Source organism: Apis mellifera, linkage group LG3 (assembly GCF_003254395.2).
Source record: "Apis mellifera strain DH4 linkage group LG3, Amel_HAv3.1, whole genome shotgun sequence".
NCBI lineage: Eukaryota > Metazoa > Arthropoda > Insecta > Hymenoptera > Apidae > Apis > Apis mellifera.
Genome location: NC_037640.1, coordinates 4,877,267 through 4,904,124, shown reverse-complemented (window position 1 = coordinate 4,904,124; position 26,858 = coordinate 4,877,267). Strand labels below are relative to the sequence as shown.

General features: G+C 23.7%; 1 protein-coding gene and 1 long non-coding RNA gene across 5 annotated transcripts; one reads left to right on the top strand and one right to left on the bottom strand.

Moving 5' to 3' along the window:
* The first annotated feature begins 264 nt into the window (after window positions 1–264).
* Window positions 265–26,812, top strand: LOC409346 (TBC1 domain family member 1). 4 transcript variants are annotated; one of them, XM_016911421.2, is made up of 16 exons: window positions 265–566; window positions 19,503–19,668; window positions 20,966–21,112; window positions 21,417–21,599; window positions 21,689–21,994; window positions 22,068–22,272; window positions 22,659–22,775; window positions 22,870–23,086; window positions 23,175–23,495; window positions 23,641–23,924; window positions 24,013–24,174; window positions 24,262–24,578; window positions 24,705–24,957; window positions 25,049–25,167; window positions 25,236–25,460; window positions 25,564–26,812. In XM_016911421.2, the coding sequence occupies exons 3-16, from the start codon at window positions 20,987–20,989 to the stop codon at window positions 26,476–26,478; spliced, it is 3,750 nt and encodes a 1,249-aa protein (XP_016766910.1). In that variant the 5' UTR covers window positions 265–566; window positions 19,503–19,668; window positions 20,966–20,986; the 3' UTR covers window positions 26,479–26,812. The 4 variants fall into 4 exon arrangements, with proteins under 4 accessions (XP_016766910.1, XP_006560522.1, XP_006560524.1 ...); XM_006560459.3 differs by lacking the exon at window positions 19,503–19,668; XM_006560461.3 differs by lacking the exons at window positions 265–566; window positions 19,503–19,668 and adding an exon at window positions 2,190–2,419.
* Window positions 15,682–17,646, bottom strand: LOC102655237. The gene is made up of 3 exons (XR_408734.3): window positions 17,514–17,646; window positions 16,448–16,619; window positions 15,682–16,299 (listed from the first exon to the last, which is right to left on the bottom strand). It is a non-coding gene; the product is annotated as an uncharacterized LOC102655237 (long non-coding RNA).
* Window positions 26,813–26,858: the final 46 nt, after the last annotated feature.

Here is a 26,858-nt window from a genome sequence, read left to right as displayed (position 1 = left end):
CTTTGAATCATAAATTACATAATAATAAAATCTATGATATTGTCTAGATAAATACAATAAATTAATCATTTTTCTAGATATTTGTTACATAAAATTTCATGATGTATTTTGAAATTGATTATTTATCAAAAAGTAGAATCGAATTTGCTAAATATTTTATATTTGTAAAGCGTTCCTCTTGATATTATATAAAAGAAAAATAACTGTAAATTCTCCTTCTTTGCGCGCCACCTGCTGACGACATAAAGAGAGAGTAAACAAAAGCGAATCGCATTCGTGACACCGGTGTCGATCAGTGAACGTCGTCATCATCGTTCGTGTTTAAGAACGGTTCACGTTGTAATGTATGTTATTTCAAATACAAGTCGATCGCGAACGCGCAATTCGGCAGGAACGAATTATCGCGTGTTTTTTCGATATTTTAACAATTGTGGAGTTGAAACAAGTATGTCATGCAAGGAGTGGGTTGATGAACGTTAGATACGAGGACATTTGTGTTGAATCACAACAGACAATTCCCGAAAACGAAAAAGCGGTGAATTATCCTGGCGCCAAATCACGAAGGGGTAAGTGATTATTAAATAGCAAGAACAGATTAAAATTTAGGTTAGGTTTTGTGATATATATTAAAAAATTTATTCTTTAATAATTTTATGTTATTTAACTTATAGATAAAAGGATTTTTTAGTTTTTTTATTATATTAAAATTTTATATTATTCAAAGAAGATAATAAATATAAACCTATAGAAGTTTGGTTAAAAAATGTGATTTAGTAATTGTATATCATAGTAAAGTTATGCTACTATGCCACTATGTTATATTATGCTGTTATGTAAACAAACATATCCTTACACTATAATAAATATCATATTTTTTGTAATTTTTTCTTATCGTATATAAAAATTGTTTATTATTTGCATAAAGCAGTTCTTCATGATTAAAAGATTATTAAGATTATTAAAATATTTTGACAATATTGTAAAGAAAGAAACAATCAATCTTAATATAATAAAAGTTTTTTTGAGTTTACAATAATAAATTATGCTTGTAATTAAAATTATTCACAACATTTTTTAACACAAGTTCAATTGTATTTCCTGAAGTCATTAAAATTCCACATTGGAAGAATTGTTTTGTTTTACAATATCTTATCAAAGATGAAGATCATATCTTTCATTTATGGAATCTAAAATCTTTAAATTCGATTTGACATACTACTTAGAAAGTTTTAACGATATAATTTATTTTATTTTTTTCGATATCTGTAATTTATGATATTGTTTATTAATATTGAATCTTTCTATTCAATTTCAATTTAAATGCTGTTTTTATTAATGGTAAAAAATGCTTTTCATGAATAGAAATATTTAATAAATAATTAATTCTAATATCAATGAAAATGAGAAATAATAGACTTTCTTTTCAAAGTTTTATCTCATTAATTTTTGTAACATATATTTTCATGAAAATTATAGACTTAATTTTCTAATATTAAGTAACATACAGATGGAAAGTGATGCGTCGAGTTCGACAACCTCTAGTGTCATAACACTCCACTTACGTCATCAGTATAACATAATATAATTAAAAATTCTGTTTATAAAAATTATTCTGAAAAATTATTTTATATTTTCAAATTAATAAAATTAATAAAATTTTGAAATTATGTAATATCTATAAATGTTTCTGTGATCATATTGATAGAAAATTAATTTTAATCTTGAAGATTTAATTCTCATCGATGAGAATATATGTTAAAGAATTTTTTTAACTTTTCTTCATATCAACATTATAATCATCTTTTCATCTATTTCATATTTTTATAATTATTCAACCATAAATTTAAAACGATAAATTATTTTGAAGATTGTATAATCTTAATTGTCGATTAAAAAGCATGACGAGATCAGATCCATAAATGTAATAATTTCTTGTGCGTGTACTGATTGCATCCACATAATTACGTACAAAAATATATACATATTTACTTACTTATAAGGTTTGTTATATTTGTATGAGTACTTATATATTTCGTATATCTTTTATACAGGTCGCAAAACGATGATTTTGGCTCGATACTCGTCATATATTTACAAAGTAGCTGCCAGTCATGAATTCATCTCTGACCGGCCAATTGGACGAGTAGAGATCTATAGTAAATATCCGGCTACTATTATTAAGTTTGTCCTTAACGATCATTCGGGTATCATCTCGCAACCATTAGCTTTCGTTGCACGAATGGCATCAGAGCCATTCGCGAACCTCGCGAAATTATCGGATTGTGATTTTGTAATTGTGCGTTGCATCTTTTTTATTAAGTGATTCCAAAACGCGAAAGTTCGTTGAAAGTATTGTGTAGATATTTGACGATCCTGAGGAAACATTTATCGCCTGACGCTAACTACTATAACAGTATAAGTAAGTCAGGTGTAAAGATTTATTATAAAATAAAAATATTTATTTCTTAATATGATTGATAATAAATACAGAAATAATAAAAATTGATTAACAAATTGCTTCATATATTTGCGATTATATTAAAAATATATTTAACAAAAATCACATTTATAATTTCACATTTCTAACTATTCTTTCGAATAAATTATTTTTTAATTTCTTTTAAATATTTTTGAAAATATATTAAAAATAAATTAAATTGAATAAAAAATTAAATTTTTAACAAAAGATAATTGACAATTGAAAATTTTTTTTACTTTAACTAGAAACTAATTATTTAGAAACTTTATATAATTTATAATAAAGGTTGGTTATTACGTCAATACAATTTGCATATCATATTGAAACATTGATCGGTAAAAGTACTTAATATATATCGAAGCAAACATTGGCTTGTATTATTATGCCATTATTTATACAGATAATACGTTATATGCATAGTAACTTACGTTAGGAGGATTTTACGTATCAAGTTCATACGCCTACGTATCTGACAGATAAGGGATCGATGTATCCATATAATTTTCGAAATGGAACATTCTAAGGCAATTAGTAGGAATATATTTGCTCGTGTTATCAAATATGTTAACATTGTGTGGTCGAAATTTATTAACATAGTCAAAGATATAATCTCTCATAATTAAAAATATCAAAAGAAAGCGACTATTAATTCAATTTTGTATCTTTGTTTTCATTACGAATAATAGGAAAACAAAAATAAAATAATACATTAATATGCACATTACATGCACATTAATTGTTTCTTTCCGTTATATACCTACACAATAATTGTTCTTTTCCGTCAATTGTTATATAAGATGAAGTTTCCATTTTATTGCATAAGTTATTTGATAATGTACATATATCGACATAATTTAAGATTTTTATTATTATTAAATTGAATACTAATGCAACGTTTCTTTTCACTTATTTGATCAAATAGCTTAAGCTTATTCGTATCACGGCAGTAATTTTAAATTTACATTTTTGTTCAACGAAATAATACGATGCTATTATGCATTATTGCATTTACGAATGTTATGCTTACTTACATGTTTACAGATAAAATTGTGTTAAATATTAGAAAGTGGGGCACTTCTGGTTGACCATGAATTTCTTGTTAAGCTTTGCAGATTTACATTTAAGCGTCGTATTATATTCCAGGAATCTAGATTGAATTAATCGAGGATTTATTTGAATGACGCTTGTGAGAAGCCACCATCTTGAAATCAGTTTACGTCGGTTTATAGTGAATGTCGTAATAATCGTCGTTTCAAAATTAAAAAGACAGGAAAATTTATTATTAACATTGAATGAAATATAAAATTTTTAATATTCGTTTTTATATTAGATTACATTTATAAAAATATTTAATATTATAATGATGATAATAATAAAAACTAAAATTTTAAAAATGATAGGTTATATCACTATATTATCGATACTATATAACAATTCAAATAAAAATATGTAAGAAATAATTGTTTTAATATCTGTTTAATCGTTTGATTTTCATCTCGTTCAGAAGATACGAATTAAGAATCGATTGTAAGTAAATCTAGAGATCGATGGACGCTGTCCAATTACTCGACACAGATCGATACCTATCAATACTCTAAACGCGATTCTGTGACGAAATCGGAACGTTATGTTGATTGTACATTGTGCAAAGTTATTGAGACTTTATAATGTGCATTTCTTGCATAGAGTTGTTGATATTATAGTAAACTATAATGTCGTAGTTACGTGACATTGGAATTTTTCAAAGGATATTTTTCATATATTTTAATGATTGTCATGAAATTGTTTTAAGGTTTAATTGTTTTTATTTTTAATTCTTTTAGTATTATACGATTTTGTATAAGTGTATAATATACATTAACGATTTTTTTTTACAGATACTACTAATATCAGTTGACATCAAAGAAAATTATTACAAATTCGTCGGTAACAGAGTTTATCAAATTACCGACATAACATTATTATTATGATAGGTAGATATATTTACGATTTTTATCTCATTTTATTTTTAAATATTCATATAAAGTATATTTATATAATTTTTAAAATATATACGTGTCTATCCATTTATCGGTTAGAAATTTTTTTTTCTTGTTTTTTAATAATTAATTATGAATAGATAAAAAATAATTAGGATTAAATTAAAATGAACCATCTGTTTTATAACGAGATTTAAGATAATGACAAAATGAAAATATTTTCAGAAGTAACATTGTACAAGATTAAAAAAGCATAGTCAAGCATGCAGGAGTAATCTCGTGTAACATATTTTAATTGCCATAAGTTATGCGTTGGCGGATAATATATAGAACACGATGATAAATTGCTCCACCCGAAGAGTCTTCGTATCTTATAAAAAATTATTTAATAAAAGCAGCCTGCAAAGTATGTTGTTTATTAATTCTCAAGAACCGAGCAAAAAAAAAAAAAAAAGAAATTGATTATGTTCAACTAGTATGCATTTTTTAAAGAGCATTTGAAAATATCTGAAGCATTTGAAAGTACATGAACTGGCTATTTCTTCTGAAAAAAAAAAAAATGAAATTTATAAAATTTTTCAAAATAAATTTCAAACTAATATATATTTTATATATTGTTATATATTTCTTTAAAATTATATTTGATGTATGTAGATAACAATTTTTTCTTATTCTTAAACATTTTTATTTTTATTTTTATTATTATTTTGTCATGAAAAAAATATCTGAATCTCTTGATCTATTCATAATGTTGTTTAATTTTGTTCTAAATAGCTCATAAGCTTTTTCAAATGATTTAAGAAATTATTACATTCGCAGGTGCCAAAATGACTGCATGCGCAAACTACTAAGATTTCGATCGTTTCCCTCGTATCGACATTCAGTGTACACGTGCACTTGTTACGTAATGCGCACGATGCACTCACGCCTATGCACGTATACATGATTCTATTTTCGTCGGAGGTGTGTTTCGTAGTCGAAAAGCTTGAACAGTGTACAACATAAACTATCGAACAATATTTATTCTTTGATTGAAATGTAGCCAATACATTTATCTATTAAAAATACAAAGATGAAAGAAATTTTTTTTCTAATTTGTCATAAATTTGATGTCATGGACGAATGAATTATGATAATCAATAAAATTATAAAAATAAATAATCTGTAAGTAAAAAATAAATTTCAAAGTAATCAAAGTAATCAAAAGTTTCAAATACAATTTGAATCATTCTTAATTCTTCTCTGATAGAACGTAATTGGATGTGATATATTTGAATGATTTACACTGGCATCTTCACTCTTATTACAAGTTGAAGGTTATGGTACATAGTAGAAATAAATAGATGAATGTGTCGATAGGAAAATTTAGTTTTATTTAAAAAATCACTTTTAAGATTTATTTTCAAGAAAAATATTGATGATAACATTTTTTTTTAAATTTTAAATTTTAATCTTTTATTATCAAATTAACTAATCAAATAGTTACTAACTAGAATTGAATAAATAAAATTCTTTGTTTTAATTTGAAACAGTAGTTGACATCTGTTCCATAACTTGAAGGACAATATATTTAATGAATATTTCTTGGAAATATACGATCACGTAGTCAATTGTGTAGTTGACTTCTGGCCCTTACCGGACTCTGTGCGATGCATGTATAGTATCCTTATTAATAAGAAGAGGAGACAATTGAAATTACCAATTACGTATTATTTCATGTTTTTTTTTTATATTATTATATTTTGAATTCAAATTCTTCAAAATATTTCAGGAAGATTTTTTTTCTTTCTTCTTAAATTCTTAAAATTGAAAATTGAAATATTACATAATTAAAATAAATATTTATTCCAGTTTTTTTTTTAGAAATTGAGTTTTGTTATAAATTTATAAATATTTAAAATCTGTTTTTCAAAATATTTATTAATGTAAATATATTTCTAAACATCCAATAAAATTATTGTTATTGTTCAATTGGAATGTGACAATAGATTGGTTAGGAGAATCGATATCTCAATTAACGAACGATATTAATTCACCGATAACAGATCGAGAATGTTAAGTTCATAAATTTTTTTCAGTTCATTCCCCTCATTATTTTCACCTATTTGATATGGTATTTTTTTCGCAACGTATAGTTCTGTTTCTACATTATTAACCCTTTTCTTTTGTCACGTTCTCATTTGAAGCCGACCAAGTACCGTCAAGTACTGTCTTCTAATGGCGTATACTCAACCACCGACAATCTTAACACGTGGACAAGTCGTAAAAAAAAAAAAAAAAAAAAAAAGAAAAAGAAAAATATGTTTGGTTATTGTATAGCAGTACTAATATTCATTATATTTATTATATATTAATCTTCTTATCTAATCTTTAATTAGTCTTTAATTTCGATTAATCCAACGTATTTGTTTGACTAATAAATTGATTGAAAAAAGTTAATTAGTGCACAAGAAATTACACAAAATAAGAAAACATATTTATTATATTTTTTGTTCAAAATAAAATATAATTTTTTTATCATAATCATGTAAAATTTTAAAGAGAATTTAGATTTATTTTATTTAAATGATATTTTAAAATAGTTAAATTGTATGGAAATTTATAATCATCATATTATAACAAGATAAATTATTTAATTATCTTTGTAACTTATTTCTTTATTTTATTTTTATTTCTTTATTTTATTTTTAAGATATTTTTGAAATTGTAATTAATGTTCGTATAACAAATTGAAATATAATCAAAATTGTAATCTGCTAATTGAATTTAATTAAAATTTAAATATTTAATCATAGTGTTAAATAAATTTTAATTATATCTAAGAGTTTATGAAGAAAATTTAAGTTAAAACGGATGTAAAGAACTAAAAAAATTTTTTCTTGTTACTATGATCATGTACTCTTATCAACTGATTAGAGGTTACATTATTTAAAATTGATGCTCATTAAGGTGGAAGAGATCATTGAGATTAGTGAGAGATTACTATTAGAATGTTGTCCTTGGCTAATACATTTTCAAGAAGAGGAAGCTGTAATGATAATAATATTTCATTAATCACAACAATTTCAATCACAACAATCACATTTGCTTTGAGATTATTTGAAATTAATAACAAAATACTCTGTATTTTCTTCTTTTTTTCATATTTATTTTAATTTAAAATATTATAAAATATAAAAATTTGATCAGTAGACTTTAATTAATGAACTGGTTAATTAAAGTTTCTATGTTCAATTAAAATTGTTGAAAGTATAAATAAAAAAAAGCATAATAAATAAGCATAAATTCTAATAATAATAATAATAATAATAATAATAATAATATATCTATTTTACATTTGTCTATTTTATGTAGAATGATAATTTAATAAAAATTCTATCTTTTTTTTCTTTATTAAAATAAAATATTACATATGAAGATAATAATCACATATCGTTGTTCGGTGAAATAAGATCCTGATGGTCACAATTATCATGATTATGCAATCACAATAGGGCAACGAAATGAAAGGACCTTTCATGGTTCATTGGCACACGTTGGTATTCTTATTGCATTCCAATGGCAGAGTAGCTCCGGATACTGTTACCACGGCTACTACCAACTAAACTGTTCTATACCATATTGGTAAACCTTGCACGAACTGGTATACATATATCTATACAAACATACTTATCTTACCTTTTATTTTATTCTATTTACTAAAATTTTTTTGAATAGTATGGCCTTTTAAATTTATTAATTAATAAATCAAATCCAAAATATTTTTCTCTTATATAATTTATAAATTATTATTATTTATATTAACTTCTATAAATTTCATCTTCAAATTTTCTTTTTTTCAAATTTTTATTTAAATTCAGCTGTAAATATTATTGTATAATTGTATAATATTGTGTGTGTATGTGTGTGTATGTGTATGTATATACATATATAATTATTTAAAAAATCTGCAATATTTACTTTAAGGATATTGATAAATATTAAAATTTTTTTAGATATTTGAGAATAAAAAAATGAAATATGAACATAAATGATAGTTTGCTTATAAAAAATTAAAATTTTCAGTATTTTTCTATTTATTTGTTTTATTTTTAACGTAAGAAAAGAATAAAAATTTAATTTGATGTAAAGAAATCAACATCTCGATTATTCTTTACATGTTTTTTCTATACATAAATTTAAAATCCCGTTTTCTTGAATCCTCTTTACATTTAAAAATCTTTGTTTTTCAGAATTTTAAATAATGATCTTAAGAAGTTCATTTAAGTAGCTCATTTGAATAGTAAATAGTAACTTTTAAACAATCTATTTATTTATTTAAACAATCTATTAAATTGAAGTTTCATTTTATTAATCGTGAAAATGAAATAATAGAAAGGAGAAAAACCTTGAAATTGCTGCGAACAGAAATGTATCGATACTCGCAATAATTACGGTTGCGATTGTTCGGAATGAAAATCGCTGTTGCATCAAACGACACGAATATTCAGTATTTGGTGACGCAACGATATAAACCGGTTTCTTCGTGTAACTGATCTATTATTTTTCATTAACACTGGTACATTTGGACGAAATAACTAAAAATGCAATATATGAATCGGATTGTTAAATTACGTTTAATGCATAATATGTGTACAATACGTGTATCATAGAATATTCATATTTGAGGTTAACGTTATATAACTTCAGTTACAAATCTCAATAATGGAATAATTATTTAAATTTTCTGTATTGTAATTCTAGATTTTTTATGTGAAAACTAAAACAGTTAAAAGAATGTATGTAAAAATATTGTTGACTATGTTATTAGAATTGCAGTAATAAATTTGGAAATGTTTAAAAAAATTAAAATTCATCAGATTTTGAATAACGTAAAGATTAAATTTTTATTATTATTAACATTATTTTTAATATTTTTTATTTATCTTGCAATTTTTAATTAAGTTTGCATATTGTAAATTTTTACTAAAAATTTTACTAAAAAAATTTTAGTAAAATTTTCGATGACCGAATATTATCTATCATACTTTTTATTATTTTCATGCTCAAAAAAAAAGTTTCAGAGTCTTCATATAAATTATATAATAATAAATTTTGAAAAATATGGAAACTTTTTGAGTTACTAATTTAATAATATATATATATATATATATATAAGAATTTCTATCAAGGAAAAAGTAAAAGTTAGAAAAGATATATAGATATATAGATAATTACATAAAAAAAAATAGAATATTGCAATTTATATAGTATTAATATATTAATAGTATTTATAATTGTATTCTAATAGTCTTAAATTTCTCTTTATAAAAGTTCATGATAATTTATAAATAATTACGAATAAAAATACATATTGTTAAGAAAAATTTCCATCATAAATCTTTTTATTAATCAATTTCAAATTTTATTATTTATTAATATTTAGTTTTTCATTTAAATTTTTATTCTATTACGATAAATGCAAATCAAATTTTCTAACCTATAAATATTACTACATAAATAATTTTAAAATCAAGAATTAAAGTCATATAATATTAAACATAAATATAAATTATTGTTGAAATTAATTATTATTTATGAAAAATATTGGTAGAAAAAAAATTATGGAATATAAAAACTAATAAGAATACAAAAATAATACATTATTTAAAAATATTTTTTATATTTTTTATATTTATTATAAAGTGATACATAAATATCAACAATATTTTCATATTACATATTCATTATAGATTACATGTTATTCATGCATTTAATTTGAATGATCAGAGTGAGAAAGAGTGTTTGGAATTCTGACATCCACCTCCTACATCAATGCATTAATAAAATATATGTTACTAAAATAACTTGAAGAAACATATCTAAAAATATAGAATAACTATTTACCAGTGAGATTTTATGTTTCTGCCAATTTTCATTCCTGATATTCAAGATAGTAAAAGATATTATGTTAATATTTCATGCTTCTTTGCATATTATATATGTAAGTAATAATTATGCAATTTATTAATTTATTTTTATTTTTTTATGACAGATGATAGATTAAATTCTATGATGCTACTGATTTTTCTGATGGTATAGATAACTATATGTTTAGAAATCAAATAAGTACTGATGTGCATTTGAATGTAAAATACAAGATGAGAGTCATTTGAATTGTAAATGATGCCAGTAAAATGTGCGTAGAAAAATAATAATCATGTTTGAAGAAAATTCTATTGTAGAATTTCAACATTTTAAAAATTGATGAATTAAAAATTTTGTATAATGCGAATTTTATATAATATGCAAATTTTTATTTAAAATAGTTCATGAAAATAAATCAAATTTTCTAAAATAGTTGATTAAAAAGTCATTAAAAACTCCATCGATTGAAAGAGTTTTATTTGACTTGCAAATTATATTGTTTACGAATAGTCAGTTTGTAAAATATTATAAATATTCAAACACATACAATATCTATCTAAAAAATTGAAATAAATATTTCAAAGAAGCACATACGTATTTATATGTATTACATTTTTACGTTTCAACATTTCGATGTTTCGAATTGTGTTACTTTTAGAATCTTGCTCCTTTATATTTAAAATCAATTGTATATTATAATTATTTGTTGTTAAATATGATAAAAATAATATTATATTTAACAAGAAATTAACTTCAAATTAAGCACGAATGAAAGATTATTGTTTAATATATATTATCATATTCTTTTCATTTTTTTTTAATAAATATAATATTAATAAATATATATTAATGAAAAATATATTCCAAAAAATTTGGAAACTAATTAATTAAAACATAAAAAATTTTTAAATATTTATTTTTATCCAATTTTATTGTAAAAACTTTAGAATTAAAGAATTTATATGATATAATCAAGAATTATATATTAATAATTACTTTGAAAACAAGAAATATTTTGTAGATATCGAATGATGATTTTATTAAATATTTTTTAATTGATCGTAAATTAAATTGTATATACGAATGAAAAATACATAAATTTATTAAAGTAAAATCCAACATAGAAATATAATATATTATGTGAAAATGAAGTCATATTTGCATATTTTTAATTTTTTAATTATTTGATTCTTTTTTTTTTTTTTTTCTTAAAGAAAAATAATGAGTCACGAATATAATTATTATTGTCTCGTATAATTTCACTCTCGATTTAACAAACTTATACCTTGATACCTTACAATAATGATATGAGATTAATGAATTATTAAATACGTTTCACATCATTTACATACATCAATTACTTCTTACAGAGAAAATAAAAATAAAAAATTTCTGAAATTATAATTGTATTTATATCTTTCAATTATTCTATGATTTTATATTACATAAATATAATTTACAATTAAATCTAATTTCAAGAAAATAAATGTGAAAATAAAATATTAAATAACTTCTAAATTGATCTTTTGTCTGCTCCCATTAAAATTCCATAAATAGAAAAATTGTTTTCTTAAAAATATAAATTAATTTTTAAGTTATCATTTCATAAAAAATATATCAAAGCAATATAAATCATTTTTAAAAAATATATCAAATTATCTTTATCTTTTGTTTTTAATAAATTATTTTATTATTATATTTTGTGATAATAATAAACATATAAGAAATGAAATGTGTACAAAGAATAAACAAAGTGAAGCAAATGTTTGATAATAAAATGATATCCATCTTGGCATCCATTATGATGATCGCTTTTAGTGTTTTTTATAATCTATTAGCATTACCTGTAGACATGCGACAACCAATAGGGAGGGTTCACTCATTTCTTTAAACCTTAGGTACTGAGTCGCACTCAGTCGATGTTTGTTCGTCTGTCGGTAAAGGTGTGCGAAAAGCGATCTGAAAACACGTCGTTTTGATCGAACTAGGAAAGTCACGTTAATCCATGATTAAATCAGTGTTGCTTGAGATGTGATAGTTACATCGTAAATTTTTTTTCAGAAGTATTTATATGTAACTTTAAATAAAATAGATTAATGAACTAGTAGAATATTTGAGAAATGATATCAAAATTCATTTGGTGAACAAATTAAAATCATATCAAATATCAAATCATATTAAATAAAATAATAAACATTTTTTTAATAAATTCAATTCGGATCATTGAATTTTATAAAAAAATATAAATAAATAAATTTCTTGTGTTTTTCATATATATATTTTCTAGTGAAAATACTAAAAGAATATTGAAAAAAATTAAATTATGAAATTTAATTATAATTAAATTATGAAATTTATTTCGGAAAATTCAAGATTAAATTTAGTAATATGTATCATAGCAATGTCTAATGCTTGAAAGTAGTTGCAAATTCAGTTGAAAAATCATTTCATTCTATTCGTTATCAATATAATGAACTTTGTTTGAAAAAAATTTTTAAAATCGTTCTTGTCATTTATTTCAAACATTCAAGGAAGCATCATAAGTAAATGATTGAACTTTTTAATGATAAATTAAAAAGATTATGATATATCTGATAGATTAATGTGAAATGAGAGAATAATAAACTTGTTCAAGAAACATTGTTTTTCATATCGAAATTTTTTTGAACTACAAGAAAAGTTTTGTTATGATCAAGAAAACGTGACAAAATTTCGATTATTCGAGTGATATGTTATAATCTATCGTGACGATTAAATTCGCATTTCGATTTTTTTGGTGGGCGAATGGAAGAAAAGTGCAGAAATAAAGGACGAAAAAATGATCACTGTACCGATGTCCGTTTCCAGTCCTTACATGAAGGTTACGTCCTATAGCGATGCAAGCGCTATTGGCAAAAAGCCTGCAGTGAGTAGATCAAGAAACTATTCATAGTCTAATTTTTTATTTCGAGATTATTCAAATGGATTTTTTCTTTGTTTTTTGTTTTTTGTTTTTTGTTTTTTTTCTGGATAAATTGATAGACTGATGAAATGTGGTAGGAAAAGAATCGTTGAAATTAATTTCCATTTAAAATGAAATAATAATATAAAATCAAATATATTAATATTAGATAATGAAGATTATTTTAGGAAATAGTTATTGTGAAAGAGAATTTATTTTTTTCATTTCATATATTTAAATAGAAAATAGATTTCACAAAATTTAATATTTTGTTATATATTTATCATATATTTATTAATAATTGTATTATATTTTTAGTAAATCAAGAAAAATCTGTTAATAAATTTATACTTTAATTTATATTTTTTAGTTTATGTATATAGAATAATTTTATTTGCAAAAAATTTTATTTTTTTTAACTTGTTTTTTTTATACCTTTATGCATTGTTGACAATTGTTACTTCTCGCATGACATTTGGCCCATTATTCGCTCTATTTCCCAACAGGCATGCCAACATGATTTACGATTCACTGTTTATGATTCTTGAATTAATATAATCTTTAGAATAAAATTATTAAAAAAGATTATTTTAATTAAAAAATAGACAAAAAATTTCAATAGAAAATAAAATTATATATCAATTTTATCAGATATCCATAGAAACAATAAAATAAAGTATATCATAATAAAATTTTTATGTTCGAAATTTATGTTCAAGTTTTTGAATAGTGAAATTTTAGTAAATGAAATACATGAAATGAAAATTTATTATTGAAAAAAGAATATATTTTTTTTATTTATTTTATATTTGAAGATTATTATTATCATCGAATATTGATGATTGAATACATCGTTAATCAATATTTTGATATAAATATATTTATATATACATATATGTTATTTTCATTTCATAATCAATATTCATTTTTATCAATTTATCATTTATTCATTTTTTAATCGCATATAGACAAAGTTTATTAATTGTTTTCTTCTTCTCTCTTTCTTTTACACACACACACACACACGTTTGTCACAGTCATTGTTGATGAAGCTTACATTCGTGAAACCCGGTATATTGTAGATCTAAATTTATAACGACGAACGAACGAACACAAGAATCTCTGCCAGTATCCGTTGAGTGACTGTATTCCGATTATTCGGTAAAAGAATATTGTTTTTCTTTGTAAAAATACATTTTAATCTTTTTCTAATATATATTTCTTAAATATTAAACAAATAAAAACTTGTTGTTTTTTAAGAATATTTTTTATAAAACAATTGCATTCTCATTTCTACTTTGTATAAAGTGGTGAAAGTTACATAAAATGTGAAACGCGTCTAAATCAAGTTTGACGTAATTTTTTCATGATCGAAACCTCTCACTAAAAGTGACTATTCACTTCTAACAGATGTTTTGAAAAATTAACGATTTTGATTCGTTTTTAGGTTCTAAAATGTATCAATGTTGATGTAGTTTATTTAATACGATTTATTTCTGTTAATTATTATGCATATTATTTTTATATCTTTATATTTTTTATTCAAACAATAAATTATTTATCTTATATATGAATTTTTTATAATTTAGCATTTATTAAAAGAAAAATGGAATATTGAAATAATTGAATTTGAATTTACAAGCAACTACATTAATCAATTGAATTGTTATTAATATCAAATATTTATTAATTAGCAAAATTAAGAAACATGATTGTTTATTATATATAGGTTAGAAAATGGAAATAGAATTTCTAGTTTTAAAACTCCTAAGGATAATTAGGAATTCCTGAATTCATTTAAATAATGATCAGCTAAAATTTGTTTGCAAAATTAATATTAAAGTTATTTGTCAGAGAAATTATATTTATAATCAATTAATAATATATCAAAAAATTTAATTATTTTACACAAGATATTAAACATTTAACAATATATTTAACAATATATTTATATATTTAACAATATATTATTATCAAATAAATAATTAATATGTTAAATTTGTTTTAGAAATTTTTATTTTATTCAAATCTTTTTATGAACAATCTTTTATAGACAATTCTAATTGTTATTTAGTTTATGATTATAAAAATATTAAAAAATAAATTAATTTCAAAATTAAAAAATATTACAAGAATATTGAATGTGATTTATAAAAAAATTTATTTTTATTCTTATACTTTTTAATAATATATTTCTTAATAATATATTAATGTTGATTTATTTTTTTCTTTCCTTTTTTTTTTCTGTGCATCATGAGATCTTTTTGATGAATTTAAAAAAACGAAAAAATAACAGATAGAAAATATTATGGTTGCATTATTAATAAAAAATAAATATTATTTATCTTTATTGCTTATAAGTATTACTGAACATTCATATCTCATTTTGCACTTACATATATATTTAAAATCAAATAATGTTTTTTTTTAAAAAAATACCACGATTTGAAATTAAGATTATGAAATCCAATAAAAATGCATTTTATATAATCATATATAATCGTAATAAATTTTCAAACAATCTTAATACTTCTATAATCTCTATTCATCTATTTCACATTTCATCTTTTGCATATTCTATGTCCTGCATTCCATAGTTCAACATTTTATAGACCATATTCATATAAATTGTATTTTGCAAAAGTCATTGGAAACATCGTTTCAAATAAACAAGCATATAGGATTAGAGCGTGCTAATTGAAAACATACGACCAGGTATATCCAGTAAGAACCAGAATTTCATAAATGCGCGATAAGCGCGGAGTCGTTTGACCGACGTATCCAAGTTCCGTCACGAATTTTGCTGGTATTCATGGATCTCGTGCCAAAGTTATGGCATTTCGATCACGTACCAGTGTCTGCTTTCACGATTCGCTGCGGTTCTTCGAATTCTCGATGACAACCGCAAGAATATACGATAATAAAAAGAGAAGAAATGGGCGTTTCAATTGATTTACGTAGTTACGAATCAATTTCCTGTACATGAATCCGATCTAAAAAAAAAACATATTTATTAAAGTGTGAAAGTAATTAGTTTCATTACAGTAGTTTTTGTAACAAAATATCTATCAATAACAAGATATAACAGTTTGCTTGTTTGTTGCGTGGAATCACGTTACTTGTTAGATTGACAGTACTTACATAGCTGTTTCTTTCGGACTTAATGTTAATTTGGTCACGTAGTAGATACGTTGCATTCTTTCTCTTTCCTCTTTATTGCCGTTTCATAGTATATAAGTACGTGCAAGAAGTATGCTATGCATCCTTATGTTACTATCTTTTCATAGTTGTTTTATAAGAAATGTTTTGTTAGCTAAAAATAATTTATATGTCTCTATTCAGAAGAATTAATTTATCTTTCTGTTATTTTAATTGTATTTATTTGATATTTATGCTCTCTTATATTAAATATTAGATCAATATGAATATTTATTATATTTTATTTTATTTTGGTACAAAATATACATTTGATTATTGTTTAATTATAACTGTATAGTTTTTGACAAGTTAAACAATAAAAAAAAATATTTAGCAAGAAATATGTAGGCAATTAATTCAAAGAAATTAATGTAGCCTTTTTATTAATAATGGAAAAATTCGTATAAAATTATATGGCATTATGAAATAATATTTAAAAACGAATAAGAACGTTAAAATAATATAAATGAAAACTTGAGTATTCAGATTAGGTAGAGCGACAAGCTGTCTGCATATAATTAGACACATTGGCGGCAGCTATGCATTTTTAGACGAATATTTCTAAAACATTTGTTGCATCAATCACTATTTAAATAAGAAAGTAAGTTTTGTTGTTATTTATTATATATATATATAATTTATCAAATAATTGAATATTCAATTCAATAATATTGAATAATAAATTGAATAATAAATAAAAACTGATAAGCAGAAATAAAATCAATTTTTTTCTAATTATTATAATAGTTTAAATTACTTTTGTCATTCTTTTATATGTATTAATAAATATTAATGAGTTTTATACAGTTTAAATTGCATAAATATCTAAAATCTCTTGTTAAAAATATAAATATGTTCCGACTTTAAAGTTTAAATGAATGAAAATTTATACGCATTGTCTATGGTGTTTAAGCATCAATGATTCTCATTTTAATCAGTAAAAATGTTCGTAGGCATGCATGATGTATTCTACATTTCAATAGAAACTGTGTCAACTAGGATCAAAGACCTTATGTATATAGCTATTTATGCGATCCAAGTTTTCTTTTTTCAGCATCAAATCAAAATCGAACTCCAGCAATTAGGATTTAATTATGATCAATACATGGCACACATAAAAATTCTCGTTTCTTTTCATACTGAATATATATATATAGGATAAAAGTATTTATATAGTTCTAAAATTATAAAAATTAATATAAATTTATTAATTATTAATATTATTAATTAATATAAAAATTAATATAAATTAAAATTTATATTTAATATATATATAAATAAATAAATTAAATAATAAATAAAAAATAAATTATTTACTTTATTTTTATAAAAATATATGGTATTATGTATAACAATATATATTGTAGAATTTTTTAATTAGAATGACTATTTTGAATGAACTTTCCACTTATATAAATTTATATTTGTTGTCATTTATTGCTATTGACATATAAGCAAATAATAATATAATTTCAATTATATATTCATTACATGTTTATTCATCAATTAGTAATATTTGATTGCTTATGTTGAAGAAAATTTACTTAATAATATATCATCAATAATAGTTAATAAAACTGTAACTAAAAAAAACATAAAAGAAAAAAAATTAATATTTCGATTTCATACTACTTACTTTTTAAAATACTTATGAAATATATATCTTAATTAAAAATAATTACAATATATAATTATAATGAATGAAAATGCGAAAAGAATATTTATTATGAGCGATCAGAACAATTTATTTTTGAAATATATCTTTATAAATTGATCTTCCTTTTGAAAGATTTGAAATTGATAATTATATAAAATTTATTTTAAAATTCAAATCTGAAAATAAAAAATTTATTAATCATTTATCTGAAATATTTAAAAATAATACATATAATTACAATAAATTAAATTTTTAAAAATAATATTTATTATTAAGAAAAAAATATCTATATTACGGACGCGAGATTTGCGTACATCTCATTAATTCTTGGCCATAAAGCACACTGAAAAATTGACAGACACGATTTCTCCGCCTCTTTTCTCCCGATCGTTGATCATATGAGCATCTTTAGTTCAGTAAAATTTATGAAATATATCGTTTTGATTTAAATGCAACTCGATGAAATAGTTCAATGGGTCGTTCTTGAAGATATTCAATTCAATTTTCCCGAAGCGCTTAATTGACCAGCGTTATGACGTAGACCTGTGTTTATTCTGATGATCGCATGTATTTATATATTTTGAAATTGATGATAATCAATTGGATAACATATAAGAAGAAACATAGTAGATATAATATATTTAAAAATACTTAAAGATTTCATGAAAATTTCACAATTCTTCTATTTGTATTTGTAATAATATAAGAAACATAGAAAATTGATTAGAACTTTACATTTTATTAGATTAATAGATTATATTAGGATTTTAAATTATTTATTGAAAAAGAATTAAGTATTAGAAATGATTGAAGATTTAATAGTCTTTTTTCTTCCAGAGAAATTTTATTTAATAAATGAAAATAATATTGCAAGATTTCTTATTGTATAGTTACTATACTTACATATGACGACAGGAAATAAGTTATTTATATCCAATTCAAGGATCTTCTTGTTAAGTATAATTGAGTTGAGAAGTAAGAAGAGAAGTTATAATAGTTTTCTTATGACCTATTAAATCACAATTCAATAGATTCTACCAATTGTGATAGTTTTTCATGTAACTAGATTTATATTTATCATCTATTGTAATTTTTTTATGATTATTTATTTCTTATCATTTCCAAATAATTTATAATAAAAAAAGTACATCTAATAAAATAATCACATAAGAGTATAATTTATATATCTATTCATTTTAAATATTCTTTCAACTTTCATTTATAAGATTAAAAAAGAAAGTATTTAACAAAATATTATCTTGTCAGTTTCAATATCTATACATTCTTGTGTATAGATTGTAATCGAGTGAGTATTAAGTATTAGTAGTATATATTTTGTAGGAGGAGAAAGAGTCAGCCGGATGATAAAAAAGAAAGCTCGTCTAGTAATTGGATAAAGGAAGCCCCATTGCTTTATGCCAATCTGCTTTCTGTGTCAGCAACTATATACTGGTGAAATTCTCTGTCACAGCCGAGAAGACTCTCACGGCCGTTGAGATAATTATCCGTTAAGATAATTTTTTTTTATTGATATAAATTATTTTCTGATCAATTTCATCGGTCCATTTGATATGTTTCCGTTTACTAATCACTTTCAATACATCGCGATTTATGTAATAAATTGTTCATTGTTTTATTTTGTTAATTAATTTTTTAATATCAGAAATGTTTATGATTATCCATGATTATTTCCCTATTTCCGAATTTTCTTATGATTATGAAGTTTACCTTTATGTCCTCTTGTTTTCATTTTTTTTCTATCTCTTTCTTTTTTCTTCTATATTTTACATACACGTACATATTCATTTACAATATTATTATATATTCATTGTAATTTGAAAAAAGAATTTGCATATCTCACATGAGATTATTCATGAAAATCAATGTAACCTAACTCTTAGATAGCCTTACTGCTAACGCTTGGATGAGCATTTGTCGATGCACGAAAAATTTATCTTAGTTTGAAATTCTACCTTAGTACGTAGTAGCAGCACTGTGCAAGTTGCTGCACAAATAGAAATAAAATATTAAGAAATATCGTAACTGATTTTTGAATTAAAAAAGTTGTCTTCTAAATCGAGTATCATATAGAAGTCGCATTATTTCAATTCTATTATTTGAAATAATTTAGTGATCATGAATATTGAATTAAGGTTAATATTATATATAATATAAATGTAACATTTAAAAAATAAATATAATGAAAGATAAAAATAAAGATAATAATGAATTCGTAATTTAATGAAATATGAGAAAATTAGAAAAAAAAAAATATTGAAGAGAAAAAGAAAAAGACTAGAAAACATTGATTGATGAATAGTCTGAAGTTGAATTTATTTTAGTCCACGGTCATCAGCCACGTTTGGTTCACGTTTTATTGCGAAATCAGTTTTGTATATTAATGATGCATTTAAGATGCTACATTCTGGATTATTTCTGGGACAAATTTTCTTTTTCAAAATATCGCTAGTATTTATATGGCGATAGGTGATTCATTAAATTATTATACAATAATTAAATTATTGAAAAATTTTGAGCTTTATAAAAAATTAAAAATGATTTAAAAAATATTTTGATCTTTTTTTTAATTCTTAAATTTTTCTATTTCATTCAATTAATTATTGATATTAGATAAATTTTTAATTTAAAATTAAAATAAAATAATTTTTTAATTACGAATATTTAATTATGATTACTTAATTATAATTATTATCTATTATAATGTATAATGAGGATTAAATTGCAACTTAAATAATGATATGTCACACGAAAGATTATAATTCAATATAATTCTTTGTTTTCAGGTTCAGCAATTCCTAAGAGACATGAAGGAACACTCAGCCTCGTCTCGATTTGAAAATAGGGATGTGCCTCAAAGATCGCAAAGTAGCGCAGCCAGTTTAATGTCTTTAGGTGCTGACATATCTCCCAGTTCTTCCCATTTTTTTGAGGTGATTTTTTTAAACTTTTTCTTTTTTTTCTATTTAAATATAAAATTTTTATTAAAAAAATTTGTAATAAAAGTAAAAGTTTTATAATAATAAGATGTATATTAATTATTATCATTAATTTCATTATTACTGATAACTATTATTAAATACAATATTTCAAATGAGTAAGGAAAGGAAATAATAATAAAACAATTATCTTTAGAAATTAGAGAATATTTATAATCTTTTTAATTCAAAAAAAAATTGTATAAATTTTTATAATAATTTTATTTTAAAATTAAAATTGATAAATATTTATTTTCAGGTGCTCTATGTGGGAAAAATCAAAGTATCACATCCAAAGGTATCGGAGACCTTTATAGATGATGCATTAGTAAGATTTCGTGTTCACGGTCTTGAAAAATCAAGATCATCGGCAAATAATTTTCTCGCCGATTATCAGCGACAATCACTTTTAACGTCTTCCAATAATAGAAGAAATAGCACGGTATGATTTAATTCTTTCATTCTTGATTCTAATTAATAATTAATTAATAAATAATATATATAATATCGAAAAAAAATTTCTTGTTTCAGGAATCTAGCGCTAGCGAAACTGGAAGTATTGAAAATGTCTCTGGAAGTGGTATCATACCTGTGGTCAACTCACTTGGTGTACCATCAACACTCACGGGGTCCGTGGAAACGTTTCCAAAACCACAAAACGCTAATTTCACAGAAAAAGATGAGCGTGAAGAGAATCGAGATGTTACAAACAATAATTCTATGCAAATACCGGAAGTTATGCGAAATCGAGCGTCCTCCACGGGTAGCGTATTGAATACTAGGAGGGATTCCATTGCACGAGGGGGTGATGAACATAATCGCACGATGCTTTTCCAGGTTTGAAATTTATTCCATTTATGATATTTGAAACTTTTATTAAAATATATCTTAATATAAGTTTAAATTTCAGGTAGGCCGACATGATTTAAGATTAATCAGTCCAGATAGGAAACAGGTACTGCTTCATAAACAACTCAGAGATGTGGCAAGTTGTGTACAAGGCATTAAGAATCCAGAGCATTTTGGTTTTATTTGCAAAGAGAATAATGTGGATTTTTTCATTGGCTATATATTTAAGTGTCAATCGGAATCCGTTGCAGATGATCTTGTGGCTGGTAAGACGAATTTTTTATCATTTATTGATGGCATCTGCTTTATAAAATAATACCGGTACAGCAAAGGAAAAAATTCATATTAATATATAATTCGTTTTTTTTCTTTCTTTTTCCTTTATATTTTAGTAATTAATATAAGAAATTAAGCTTGATACTGGTAATTTTCATGATAAGTAATTTCTTTATCATTTTTCAGTGTCGACTTCGTCGGTAAAGCAGATTCCATCACTAATAGAACACCCTGTATATTCGACTAAAAATATAGAAGTTCCATTGTTTCTAATCAAGTACATTTGATTTAACACAATGTAAAAAACATTAAAATATCAGTTCATTAAAAAAAATTTTAAACAAAACAATTTAAAAGGTTGCACGAATTGTTTTAGCAATATCACAAGCGTTTGTTGGGACATGCGAAGTTCCAAGAAAAGAACGATATTCCGTGTTTTCATGCGAACACTGCCCCATGTATTGGTATAGCAAGTTATGCCAGGAAATCGAAGGTGATTTACAAATATATTTAAATGTGTTATATGCTTTTTTTTAATTTACAATAAAATGAAAATAACAAATGTATATTTTTACTTATGGTTTTAGGACAAAACGACAGGAGGACTCAGAGTATAATTTTTTCGCGGATGGAAATGCTACCAGAAGATGAACAAGAAATTGTCGTTAGCAAATATAAAAGCGCCGAAGCTGCTGGCGGCACAGGAACAACTTTACGCGAACAAAATCAATTTTTAATAAGGCTTTTACGAGTTCATTGCGAGGCGAAACAAGCTAGACATGTTCATGATACAGCTGAGAATAGGTAAAATTTAAAAAAATTTAAAAAATTTGTATAAAAAGTTTTTAAAAAATAAATTTTATTTATATTATAATTTTTTTTATAATTGCAGGAGTGAATTTCTTAATCAGTACTTAAGCGTAGGCGTCGGAAGCACAATATTTAAAAAAGCAAAACGTTCGCTTACAAATAGTTTTGATAATCTCATGAAAAGAAAGGGTTCGCGGGACGACCTTGGAATTGGTTCACATCTGAGAGATATGAGCCATCTTAATACTGTGATACACAAAAGCGGTAGCCAAAGCCCTGACAATTCACGACAATCGTCTATAATTGATACTTCACCGGATTCTAGTAGACCCAGATCTTTAAGGGTTTCACCTGAACAACAATTGACTGTGAATACTGGACCAAAGAGTTCTATGATGGACATGTATGTCTAATTTCTACAGTATATAAAATATAAATAATAAATATTTACAAAAATTTATTATTTATGTAATAATAATAATAATTTATATAATAATATAAAATCAATTGATTTTATTTTATTTTTTATTTTTATTATTTTTGAATAGATTTCTGAAAGTGGGAAATTCACCAAAAATGTCTCCAACAGAGGCAGATGGAAACAACTCAGTACAGTCAAATAGCTCATGGAGACAAGCTATATTGAATCGAGTTGTAACTCCTAATAAAGATCATGAAAAAGAAAATGATAAAACGGAAAGTATTGGTATTAAAGTACCTCAGACACCGCCAATACGTAGAACGAAACAAGAATTAAGAGATCTTTGGAAAAAGGCTATCAATCAACAATTAATACTTATAAGAATGGAGAAGGAAAATGCAAGACTTAGGGGTAATATACTATTCATGTAATATTCATCTTTAATAATAAAAAAATTGTGCTTCTTTATATAATCATTCAAAAATATATATAATTTCAGTTCGTCAAGAAGAAGCAACTGTTAAAAGAATAAAATTAGAATATGATGAACTTAGCAGTTGTGTTCGTGAATTAGTAGAAGTGTGGGATCTTCTTGTAAGCAAAGAATCAAGAGTTTCTACGAAATGTGATAATCAAATGCTTTTACAAGCTATTAAGCAAGGTAAGATAAAAATTTATTTTTTAAAATATTTGAAAATAATATTTTAAAAATTTAAATTAATATGATAATAATAATATATTAATATAGGTGTACCAAAAGGGAAAAGAGGAGAAGTATGGCAATTTTTGGCCGAGCAATTTTGTTTAAAGCAACCGCCTATAGATACGCGCGATTTTCCTAATTATAATACACCATATGATTTACTTTTGAAACAACTTACATCTCAGCAACATGCAATTTTAATAGATTTAGGACGAACATTTCCAAATCATCCATACTTCAGTTCACCTTTGGGTCCTGGACAATTAGCTTTATTTAATTTATTAAAAGCTTATTCACTTTTGGATCATGAGGTTGGTTATTGCCAAGGTCTTAGTTTTGTAGCTGGTGTTCTTCTTTTACATGTAAGTGGAAATATTTTTATAATTATTATATATTCAAATATTTAATTTTTATTGATAAAATTTATTTTATAAAATATTATTTATCAAATTTATTTTGTTTTTTTTTCTTTATATTGCTTTTAATAGATGTCAGAAGATCAGGCATTTTTTCTCTTGCGACATTTAATGTTTCGAAGGGGCTTAAGGAAATTATATCTTCCTGACATGGCAGCATTACAATTGTACCTGTATCAATTATCCAGATTATTACATGATAGATTAGCACCAATTTATAATCATTTTGATAAGCATGAAGTTTCACCTACCCTATATGCTGCACCATGGTTGTTAACTTTATTTGCCAGTCAATTTCCACTTGGTTTCGTAACTAGAGTTTTTGGTAAGTTAAATAAGAAAATTTTAATTTTTTATGCATAATTATTTATATTTATGACTTTAAATATTTATTTCATATATATTTATTTCTGTAGATTTACTTTTCTTAGAAAGCACTGAAGTACTTTTTCGGGTATCGATGGCATTATTACAGGAACATCAAGATCAATTATTAAAGTGTGATAGTTTTGAAGAAATTATGGAGTATCTTAAAGTAATATTTTTTACATTTAAATTCCAATAATAAAAGTTTTTGCTTTTAAATCTTTCTTTTGATTTTAGACGCGTGTATCTGCTGTAGATAAAGATATTTTAGATCGAGTTATGAAACGTGTATTTTATCCAGATCAAGAGATTACAAAACAATTAAACGAGTATAGAGTAGAGTATCAAGTATTGCAGGAAGAAATGATGTCGGTAAAACCGCAAATCGAAAGTCTAGAGAAATTTAAGTTACTTAATAAGCAACTTACACAAGAAGTCACACAACTTAATGAACAACTTGAAGTAAGATTCTTTAAAATTATTTTTATTTAATATAATGTAGATTTAATATTTCTAAAATTATAATTAAAAATATGCTTAAACATTATTAAAATTATAAATTTAGATGACTATGAGTAACTTACATCGTTTGGAAACAGCACGATCTGTACAACAATCAACTTTGCTCAAACTAGAATCCCAAAATCGCAGTTTAGAAGTGACTGTTGCCACGTTAGGTGCGTTTATTCAACAATTATCTGAAACTCGATCAGATATCGAATTTCCTGGTGAGATTCGTCGTATAATCGCTCAGTTAAGTTTAGCTGAGAAACGAAGAAGTACAATAGGTAGATCATATCCTCTAAAAGTGATCGAGGATAATAATAAGATTGGAATGATTAAAAGTAATTCTACAGGTAGAGAATCTCATAATTTCTTAAAAAATAATGTAATAGATACTCCTTATCCTTTAAAATCTACATTAAGTCAACCAAACTTGGCTACAAAACTTGAAAGAGTTTCTTCATTCTTCTCGAACTCGCACAATCATATTCAAAAACAACGAGCACAATTGGCTGCTCTTAGAAATGAATATGCGAACGAGCAAAGTGTTAGAAATGATGAAAATGATCCGAAAACGGTGAATATAGATATTCAAATCACAGATACAGTAAATTCTGAAGAACAGAATATAGTGCAGAATGATAATAATTTGAAAATTCAAGAAGTCAATTTGGAGAAGTCAGTTTCGTTACCATTGAACACAAAAATGAAATTGAAGTCATCAAAGTCAGCATACGAATTAGGATCTGTTAAAAAAGTACCAATTACTAAATTGGAAGTTACTACTGATGACGATGTAACGAATTTAACTGGAACAATACATCCTTTAGATACTTGTAGTGATGTGAATTTCAGATATGGCGGTACAACGAAATTAAAATCAATCAAACCAGCAAGACTTTCAAGTCCAAGTAATCAAGAAGAAGGCATAAACAAGAATGTTCAGAATCAGAATATGGAAACATTAAATAGATAACAATTGCTAATGATATTGCGCTCAAAAAAGATACCTTGGAAGATAATTAACTTAAGAAAAATCTATCCAAAAAATTAAATATTAACAGAATTGTATCATAATTTATATTTTACTTCTACATTTCACATGCATTATTTTCTCTTATATACAAATACTTTTTGATACAATAATAATCAAGTTTCATTTTTTAAGAAAAATATTGTCTATAAAAAATAGATTGTCGAACAAAAAATACTAAGACTTGCATTCTCTTTATATGATATCAGTGATTTAATACTATGTGATAGAGAATGGAAGAAAAAGGAAAATAATAAAGTCAATTTATAATATATAATTTGGCGAATTGTCAGAGATATAATTGAATTTATTTATAAGAACAT